The sequence below is a fragment of the Ctenocephalides felis genome, unplaced genomic scaffold, assembly GCF_003426905.1.
Source record: "Ctenocephalides felis isolate EL2017-DRISC unplaced genomic scaffold, ASM342690v1 CF-g0.4_SCAFFOLD_01360, whole genome shotgun sequence".
NCBI lineage: Eukaryota > Metazoa > Arthropoda > Insecta > Siphonaptera > Pulicidae > Ctenocephalides > Ctenocephalides felis.
Genome location: NW_020537514.1, coordinates 3,268 through 14,950, shown reverse-complemented (window position 1 = coordinate 14,950; position 11,683 = coordinate 3,268). Strand labels below are relative to the sequence as shown.

The window sequence follows — 11,683 nt, the reverse complement described above, 5'->3', positions numbered from 1 at the left end:
CTATTGAAACGTCCATGGTCTGCCACCGAAATGTTGATCTGCCCATGGCTTCAAAGCAACCTTCAGAATACTTTCCCGATGATATCGCACATTTACCTTGACGCCAGGCTCGATGAAAACGATTGGAGATCGCCCATCTGCGGTTACAGCGGCCCAAACCATTATCTGTGGCTGGTGTTGCCTCCTGGTGGCCAGTCGATGGCTCAAATTCTTGTCTGAACGTTCAGTCAAGTAAACCCTATCGTTTTGAGAGTGTGCGAATTGCTTAATTATGAAAATTTTCTCGTCGGAAAACACAATGTTCGAAAATTTACCACTCTCGGCCAGGCGAAGCAACTCCTTAGCTCTCTGAAGTCTCACTTGCTGCTGCTTCGACGTAAGATCATGTGCCTTTTAGATCTTATAAGGCTTGACCTTGAGATCATTTTTCAGTATGCGGCGGATGCTACGGTCAGATGTATTAAGTTCTTCTGCCATTTAATTGGCACTTCGTCGGGATTTCGCTCGAGTCGCTTTCTCACTTTTTTGACCATCTCATGTGACATGGCAGTCTTTTGGTGACCACCTCCATGACGTTTTGCGATGCTACCAGTTTCATTGTAACGAGTTATGGTGCGATAAGCGAAAACTTTATTCACTTTAAGGTGTTTGAGCCCTCGAACAATCGCTGGTTGTGATTTTCCAGCTAAATATAATGTAATCACACTGTTACTTTTGAAATCCATTACTGATTTCTTTTTTTCGCGTTCACTGTCGACTAAATACTTTCGTACGCTTATAAACAATAGACTAAACTATCATTTAGCTAACTTACTGACAGTTGGTACACGTGCATCAGCTACGCGAGCTGTTTGAAATTGGTTACACTTCGAGTGCCGGACCCTGTATATGTAGATATATGTAGATATATATATATATATATATATATATATATATATATATATATATATATATATATATATAGTTTAATAACAAATTAAACATTGGTAATATGCAGAGATTTAAAATATAGTCAGTAAAAAATATTCTTCTTTAAATAAAAAATTGAAATCTTTGAATTTTATTCAAAATATTTAAAAACTTACATTTATTTAAAAATAAAAGTACTCTTATAAAATTTATTAACAATCCAGAAAATAATTAATAACATATGTTATGCATAAATTAAAATTAAAATACTAGATGTTTTTCTAAGATTGTGTGAATGTTTTGAAAATCATTTTTATTTACTTATTAATTGACTAACTGAAAATTTACATTAGCATTCATGCAATATTTACATCAGAGCATAATAATTTACATTATGATATCAAAGTATTTCCGCTGGCCATCTGGATGTATAATCCTAAATTTCAAGCGAGATTTGATGATTATTATATAATAATCTTTAATATTATATTATATAAGATCTTTACCCACATCAATATTTTTTGCTAAATACAAAATAATCAATATATATTTATATATATTGTGTTGTGTTTATATGTCGACTATTTACTTTTTAATTGGTATGTACTCGCAAATTAGTTAACATGATTAACCAACTCATTAGCAGCTAGTAGCTAACTTTTCATCCACATAAGTGCAATTCAATCAAACAAAATGAAGAACATGAAACTGAAATAAGTTAAATTACTCAATAAATATTTTAATATAAGTTTGTCTTCTCCAGAAAATCCGATTTGCTATAAGTTTGTGTTTTCTCGACGTATCTAGTCATTCTTAATCTTAAGCGATAAAATGGAGAAAAAATGCATGTGTATAAGCCAAAATTTGACTATGTCAATCAAAATAGCTCGCTCAGGTAACCACACACGACAATTATTGTTATTAGTTGGTAAATCTGTAAATATATTAATGTATTAGGCTGTCAAATATCTCCCTTCCGCTTTTTTGCTCCTGGTTTATAATACAAAAAGGCGGAAGGGTGATATTTGACAACCTTATATATTGATATATCAACCAAAACATTCAAAGCTACGTAAATTGAATTTTTCTTTTGGCACATTTATTGTAAAATGTAATTTACTGATACTTGGCCTTTGCACCGGTTTAAAAAGAACTATCATAATTGAATTACTATATTATTGATCATTATAATCATAATATCATCATATCATCATAAATATTATCAAATTGAAATAAAATTTTTGCGATAGAATTTAGTTCAATGTTCTTTATATCTAAATAAAAGGGTTATGATTCTTAGGCATTTTGTTTAAACAGTAAACTAATACACTTTTTATTTTTGATGATCTAATATCAATCATGTAAGTTCAAATATAAACAAATAAATGCATAACCTTTATTACACTAACAAAAGTTTGTTATAACTAGAAAAGAAAATGAAAACTCAGTATTACTAACTTGCTCCTGATCTTTTTTAAAAGGGCTGTTTAAAATCATACTGTTGTTTTGAACATGATTAATTCATAATAATTTTCTTGGTACTTGAGTACACTAAAGTTAAGATATAACAAAATTTCATTATTAGTACAAAAAAATTAAAATATTCATGATTAAAATAAGAGATAGCATATAATAATGGTCATAAAAGTAATTTTGTTATGAAAAATTAGCTTAAATAAATAATATATATGAATATTCAACATTTTCAATCAAATAAAACTTGAATTATATGTCAATCAATTAAAACTTCAATTAAATTCAATCATGTAAAACATATTAACCAAGTGAACCATTATTAAACGAAACTGGAATAAATAAAAAAAAATTATACTTAAAGTTGCATCTATTCAGAAAACATTGTATAATATATACAAAATACTTCAATTTAAAACTAATGCTATAGCAAAATCATATACTATTATTATTGCTACTATTATTATCTAGTAATTTCAAAAACATTTACATAAATAAAATCTAAGAATATGTTCTTGTATCAGATAAATAAAATTACATTTCATAACAGTAAAAAAATTTTTTTTCAAGAAGTTATTAACAAAATCTATTAACCCCCAATATTTTGGAGTAAGTTGCCTTGCATAAGACTATCAAGAGCCTTTTGTACAGTTGGGTCATATAATAAAGGTGTATTAGGTGGTTTTGAATGAGGTGCTTGTGGAGAAGACCATTGTGGTGTACCAGAAACATCTGGAATATTTGGTTTAGAAATTGTATCTGGCTTATTTAATATACTTAAAATTCTTTGTTGCAGTTCTTGCTGAGTTTTAGTTTGTGTCGTTTCCAAAGGCATATCGTTGCAGTCACCCAACTCAATTTTTACTTGTTCTTCTCTGCGATCCTGAAGGTATCTATTGGCAAGAGTATAATTGCATAAAAAATTATAGCTCATAAATTTGAAATACTTGAAACACTAAATGATCAGAATTAAGCTGAGCAATGGTTTTACTAATTAACCATATATGTGCTAGTAATTAAACAACAAAGGAAGAATGCAAATTTGACAAAATTTTAATTTCAGATTGTTACTTTGGTTTATTCTTTCAAACACTGAATTCATTAGCAGTATAAAGACTCTGAGTTCAATCAATATCATGATTGGAAAATAATCCAAACTACACGGGAATGTAATTTCTTTGAATTTTATGATTTCATAAACACTAATTTAATAAACATGTTTATAAATGTTATAACAAATTTTAAAATTTTATTTATAATTTTATCGAAATAAAAATAAGTAAATTGGAATTAGTAAATATCACAATGGTAATTCATATATTAATAATTACCTTATTAGCTTATCATATTGAAGAACCGTCAGCATTCTATTGTTATTAAGTATGCTTATCAATGTATGTATACTATCAGGATGTCTGTCTTTAGCAAATGGAACATTACAGAGGTTTTGAATTCGTGGTGCACCTCTGCGCATAGATTCAAAATCATTTTTTAGTAATGTAACGGCATCAGACAGTAAAATGTTTCGATGTTCTGTAAATAAACCAATTTATAAGTTGAAAATGCACATTTTTAATAGTAATAAAATTATGCTCATGCTAAAATTAATGTAGGGCAAGTACGGATAAAATATGATATGTAGACTTAATGATAAAGCTGGTTTTTAAACATTGGCTATGTTTAATAATGTTTCTGTGACAACGTGACGATACACTTAATCACAATCCTGTTAGATGTTGAGCGTAATTGTTGCAATAATCAGCGCATACCTGATAGGTGCCTTCAAAAGTTTATTTTAGGGTTGGTTTTCACATATTTTTTGAGGACCTATTTATTATTATTTGTAGTTAATTGTATCAAATTAAAAAAACTTATGCCAGTACCAGTAATTTTATGGCAATTATTTGGTGTTTGATGGAGTTTTCATTCTTTATTTATTTGTTTACATTCTTTATTTTACTTTCGAACAAAATAACAGTGCAATTTTGCAACAACTACATGGTAGTTCATTTGAGGCCAGGAAAAAAAAGAATCGTAACCTGTGAAAAGTGATTGGCTTTTAACTTTTACTCTAGCTACTTCTAACAGACCAAAAAATGTACCAGTAAAAAAGGAGATTTGCATTTATTGCAAAACCCTCTTTTCCTGTTCTGAGCCCTGCAAAGGTTGGTCATAGTGTGTATAACTTGTTTACTTTGGGCCGTACTATACGACAAAATGATATTTGTAATTAGTTGCATTATTTCATAATAAATACTTTATTATAGCTCATACTTAATTATGAGACCATGTTGCTGATAGTCAATGAACATAAGATGAGTAAAAATGATTGAGACTGATTATAATATCATTAAATAAATAAATACCGTTAAAAAACAAAACACCATGTCATTTTGTCTGTACTTCTCCTAATAATAGTATCAAAGTATAAAATAATTTGGTATAATCATGTGCAACTTTATAAAAAAATATATAATAAGGACTCACCTTGTTGTGATCCATGTAGAATATTTAAAGTTAAACTATGGTTTTCTTGATTTTGAGGCAAGACTAGAATTGCATACATGCAACCTCGACTGCAAATGTTTGCCAAAACACGACGTATTGGCACATCTTCATTAGGATACAATAAATCCACAGTTAATCCTATAGCAAGCAATTTATCTTCTATAAATTCTGCATATTTACTAAAATTTAGAAATAAATTTCTATGAAACCAGATTTTGAGAAATATTTCTATACAATATATTATAGCATTGAACAATTTTGACATTTATAACATGCTACACACAAAGCAAATAATATCCACATATTTCATTAAATTAAACACATAATAGTTAAAATAACATCACCGAATAAGTCTCGAATCTGATAAATATATGAAATTATCATTAGAAGGTAATGATTCACTAGAACACACCATGTCACAAGTCATGGTCAATAAAAAATACATGTCTAGTAATTTAGTAATTTTAGCACCATTTTTAGAAAAAGTAATAATTCACACACAGCATGTTGTATAAGAATGAGTAACATTACAATAATCCATAACAATGTCAACATACGTGAGTGCTTTTGATAGTACTATAATTTCACAATCGTTTCGGTCTCCATCCTCTCTGTGCTCAGGATGTTTGATTGGAGTGTTTGTGGAATTCATTGAAGCATAAACATCTGTAAAAAAATTCATTATATAAATAAGTTATTAAATATAACATTATTTAAGCACCTACTTCGAGGTTCCATTGGCGATCTATCTCGAACTGGATTGCCTCTTCCTAGCATTGAACCTTGGGGATTTGGCATCATACCCCTATTTGCAAGAGGTCTAGCATCTAAAAATATAAATTAAATCATCAGATTGATTTCTATGGATAAATATTAAAACATTAAGATTGAATTATTATTCTCTAAATAAAATAATAATATATTTATAATGTGTATTTTGTAATCAAATTTTCAAACTTAAGTTCAAATTTATGCTAACATTGCTTGCAGCTGCTCATAAGTGCAAAGAGACTGAGAATGATTGAAATTACCTCCACCACGACGCCCACGGCCTCTGGAGTCCCCAAAACCACCTCCGCCTGCAAATTGCGGAGTGTCAACAAGACGACCAGGCCCGGGACCAGGACCTGGTCTTGCACCCTCATGTGCTGAGTGACTTGGAACGGTCCCGAATCACGATTCGTGAGAGAACCTGCGTTAGCAGGGCCTGCAGAGTTACCACCTGCTCCTCCTACATTGCTTTGCGCTCGTCTCACAATCATGTTTCGGCCATGAAACATATTTTGATGTTCCATTTTGATGGCTTCATTGACAGATTGTTCCTTTTCGAATTGGATAAAGCCAAATCCCTTGTGTAGCAAAACGCCGAGAATTTTTCCATATTTTGCGAAATGTGTTTCTATTTCTTGAGAATTCACATGCTCGTTTATATTTCCAATATAAATCCTACAATTCGCAGTATGAGGGTCTTTCATAAAAGCTTTTGAATTGTCTTGCCGAAACATTTTTAATATATTATATTGTAATTCTCACAATTCTACATCACAATTAAACGAACAAATAAAACAAATACTTAAGACCCCTTAAAATAATTTAACTTATCTAGAACAAATATTCTAATAATAACGAATGTTTTATCGAAATATTAATTTAATTTCATATCAATAAACAATTGCCATCACAAACATATATACAGAATAAAACATGGATGCTTGACTGACTGAGTCAAACTCAAACATGTCGTCAAATCGATAGTCTTAAACCCACCGCGTTATCGATATATCAGGAAAACATCAATTGTTGTTTAATGTTAGGCTCGAGCAGGGATTATTCACATTATCAACGGAATAAATATGAAATAACTGAATTGAGACATTCACGCATATAATAAAAGAATTTTTATGTTTTTTAGAGAATCAACGCACACTAAAAAGTCTAGTCAAATAGTCCAGATATCAAAGAATTATAAATTGATTTTATATTTATTATGAAGAATTACTTTAATTAATTATAATACACAAAAATAATTTTAATTACATTAATTGCTCATATCAAATATATTTACTCATAAATTAAATAATTATCGATGCAAGTGTAACAAAAAATTGCCGATGAAAATTTAAACGATAAAAACGATGTAGTGTGCTATTGCCTAAGTTTTTGTTTTTTGGTTTTAGGCTTATACTCTTCTTTTATCTATGGTTTTAGGCCTAAAGAATATTAGAATATGATGTATTCATATTTTTGAGTAACAGTTACGTATGAAGAAAGATATATATCTGATATATATATATAAGTATACTTACTCCCCTTACTTCTCTGTCTGAAATTTTAGACAATATAATAAGATAAATGTTATGCAGCACAAATTATTAAGAATATGATCGTTATTGTAAGGATAAGAATCTGTTATGTATGAAAATAATTTAGGTCGCACAGTTTCATGTTATCCTGTCAGACAAATGGAATGCAATTATAATTATAATAAAAATAATTAATTATTGAATCAGAATCATTTATTTGAATCATTAATATATATATATATATATATATATATATATATATATATATATATATATAATCACTTTATTGCAGTTTAAACAATTTGTGAATCAATAAATTCACTTTCACACAAATCTATAAAGCATTAAAATAAAATAAAATTATTGTTTGTATACGTAACAGTTCAGTAAAAAAAAAATTATAAATTATATAAGAATTATTTCTAACTTATTGTGATTAACAAATAGTATGCATTCTAACCTTTATTAATACAAGAAAACGTATTTTTTTAATAGATGTCCGCAACCACATTTTTATATCTTTCAATTGAAAATCTCAAATTGTAAATATACGGACAAATATTGATTAAAATGTGCTCGACAGACAGCTATCAATTTTTTATTTTCATATAATTAAAATACTTTGTGGTGAACAAAACATTCAAGAAACACCTTAATATAGTAATAATTAAACTTATTCTAGTAGTTAATTTGTTAATGTTGTTATCTTCTCTCGGTCCGAACATCGCTAATCCAAAATGATGGGCGCCAAAATGATTTTGTTCGCGGCTCTGATGATAGCCCGAACAGCGACTCGTGCTTTGTTAAGAATTCCGATGCATAAGCTCGTAATACCAGTCCAAGTACGAAGTATAATAAGACCAGTAAATAGACGATGGGTCCGACAAAATAGATCCTCCTAGAACGTCATATATCCGCCGCACGCAACGTCCGCCATATAGCACTTGAGATATACAAATCTCGTCTGCAAGGGGTATCATGTCCAGGAGATCGGGTAATACGTCGAAGCTGAAGTGAACTATGGAGCCCCATATTAAGCTCTCCGTCACTTCGACGATCAATTTAACAAGAACAAAACTCATACATTAGGAGGGGAACGAACCCGAGAATCCTGAAAGCTTCCGGATAAGTTTTGCGTCAAAAACGACGACCAGCGTAGTTGTCCCAAACAATAAATTGGCTAGCCAAGGACCTTGATCCTTGGTCGGGTGATTCCTATTAATTAGTAACCACAACCCGTGGTAGTGAACTAAGCTTACAAGAAAAACAGTATTATAATACATGTTTATTACGCGAATTAATTTAAGTTGGTTGATATTCACTTAATTCGTATTCTGAACCGACATGCACATCCGAACACAAACAGAGAACTTATCTGACGACCGCGCCTGCGCAAACTGATTCAAACGACTGAAGTTCGTTCTAATCAGTCGGATTGAAGAAATTGGCGGTAATCATAGATAAAAGTATCAGTATTGGCGGCAATATTACTTTCCTAGACAATATGTATTATTAGAATATGACGATATATATGATTATTCTGTCAATTCCAACATTACAACTTACTTAATTAGTACCATTAACAGAAATGAAAACCACAATTATGAAAAAAATAAATGTTGGCAAATGTAAAATATAAAAATGCAATAAAGCATGCATATTATTTAAGAAAATGTCCTTTGACAATATATTATACTAATTACAATTACATACCTTATCTAATTACATTTTTTATTTATTTAATTATTTTAAAGTTTTCTTTCAATAATCAATCATGTAATTAAATCAAATATGATATTTAATTTTACATAATTTAATAGGATTTACTCCTGATAAAAAATCATGGAATAATGCTTAATTAAAATATTTATAGGAATATACATTGTATGTATCATAATTTCACCAGTCTTTCACATTTTTTAATTTAAATAAACAAATTAAAAAAATCAACTTTTGCTCAATTGTGTTTTAAATAATTTATGATATACCATATAAATGGTGGACCGAAAAGATTGCTATTTGCTTATGTCATCTTGTTATAGATTACCTTGAGTTTCACGCACAAGTAATCTATAGTAATGAGACTTATCATCATATCTTAATCTTTTCGCAATTATATTCTATTTGAAAGTTAGCATTGAACGTACTTTGAATTTGCTAAAAATAAAAATTAAATTGCTAAAACCAAACATTATTGTGAAGTTCATTTTGTTATATTTTTTAGATAGAGTTCTTAATTAAGAATGTGCATATTCATAAAATAGATATGTTTGATCAAAAATAATATCACTTATTCAATAGTAAAAGATTGGATAATTAGCATGTTCATATTATATAATTGAAAATTTATATATATTGTGAATGTTTGGAGAAATATATAGTTTGCTCGTAACGTACGCATTAATATGCGTAAGCTTATTTAATGAGACTTGAAGTGAAATGTATTAATATGGCACAAAATTCGGTTCTGTACTGTCTATTAAATAATATTGAAGATATACACGCAATGGCGATTTACAAAAAATTGTTACAGCAATTTTTGTCTTTTATTAAATTATATATAAAATACATTTTTATTAACCAACATATTTAGTTTTTCGGTGCTATTAGAACATAGTGTACTAACTGTAAAAAAAAAGGTTCGAGATTTTTACAAACATGTATCGAGCACGCTTTCACAGTGTATTTGAAGTTAAATATTTTGCCAATTATTATTTATTATTTTAACATCGCGAATTATTTATCAATTTTGTCGGTTATGTAACCATTGTAAAACAATCTCTTAAGTGTATGTATGTTCGACGCAATTTTCTCAGAAAATACTATTACACAGTTTTTTACTGTCTTTATAGGCACATTTTGTAATAGAATAAAATCTACTGTATCATTTGCGTGAATCAATCTAGCTAAAACTGAAAAAATACTAAAATATTTTCAAAAAAATACTTTGAATCCATCCCAAAACTTTTACCAGCACTCAGTTCGATGAACATTTTAGGACTTTTGTTCCGAACAGTGCCACAACAAAAAATGCCGCAATAATTCTTAACCGTTGCTTTTCTCTTATTTAATTTTAGGTCAAAAATGCTGCTGAAAGTTTTCACAATCATTATTCTATGCGAGCTTGCTGCTTGTGATATTGATCAAAAATCAAAAAAATATACCTCAAAATATGATAACATAATTTAGATGAAGTTCTACATAACAAACGTTTGCTGGATGCTTATGTTAAATGTTTAATTAGTAAAGGACCATGCACAAATGATGCTGCAGAGTTGAAACGTAAGTTAAAACTATCTTTTGAGCTCCTTTGTAAAGAATTTTTATCATCTTTTCGAATGAAATGTTTATGTTTTTGCCAGAATATTTGATTGACCAATTTTATGTTTTCTCGACGTTTCAATTCATTGTGAATCGCTTGACGCCAAAATTGGAAAAGATACAGTGTAGTATACAGGGTGTCTCAAGCCTTGACGTCAAGCCGAAACGAGGTGATAGATTTGCCTGAAAAAAATTAGAATTTTTTTTTTCATGTTTAGAAATTACGATCTATTAAGTGGAACCTAGAGTTTTGTCGGAATTATGATCATTGTTTGGTTTTTAATTTTTATTTTTAATTTTGTTCATTTAAAAACTTTGAACCGTAACGTGAATAACATTCTAGAGCCACAAATAAAATATTAACACAATTGCCGCTGGTTTTCAAGAATAAAGACTTTCTGTTGAATTATGAATTATGAAAATGTTTAAAATCGGTCGATTTTGAGAGAGCCATCTTTAATAAAATGTACTATTAGTGTGCTGGCAAAATTCATCAAAAGTTGGCGCATTTAATCAGGATTGTAAAATGGTATAATACTTGAAAACTTTATTATTGAAAAAATTCAGTAAAAAATGAATACCTAAAAAATGACATTATTTTTGTTAGTACATTTTACTCACAATTAGTTCAAATGCTTGCCGTACGCGCAACCTTCAACATGCGAGCGAGAAATGTTTGAAATATTTTTTTAATTTTAATTTAATTCTGAAAATTATTTAGAATAGATATTTTAGAAAGTTTTATTGTTTAAATGTCAAAATAATATTTTTGTATAACTGCAAAGAAATCAATATGTTGACTAACAATAAGATTTTAAGGAAGGATACAAAATCGTTAGCATTGCCGAAAAAATACAAAATATTTCGTATCTTTACTATTGATTTCTATTTTCTGCTATTTACAATTGTTCATCTTGTTTTGAAATAAAACTTTAATTATTATAATAATAATACTTATTATAGGTACATTACCAGATGCTCTAGAAAATGATTGTGCGAGATGTACTGAAAAACAAAAGTCTGGATCTCAATACGTGACGCACTATTTGATCGATAATGAACCAGATATATGGCCCCTTTTAGAAGCTATTTATGATCCTTCTGGAAATTATAGAAAGGAATATCTCGCTAGCAAAAAATATAATGAAACCATTATGGATGAAAAATAG

General features: G+C 29.1%; 1 protein-coding gene and 1 pseudogene across 1 annotated transcript; one reads left to right on the top strand and one right to left on the bottom strand.

Annotated features, from left to right (window-relative positions):
* Window positions 1–6,595, bottom strand: LOC113369462 (annotated as a pseudogene).
* A 3,682-nt stretch (window positions 6,596–10,277) lies between these two features.
* LOC113369459 (putative odorant-binding protein A10) lies at window positions 10,278–11,683 on the top strand. The gene is given in 3 exon segments (XM_026610193.1): window positions 10,278–10,371; window positions 10,374–10,475; window positions 11,478–11,683. Coding segments are annotated over 3 exon segments (402 nt in total).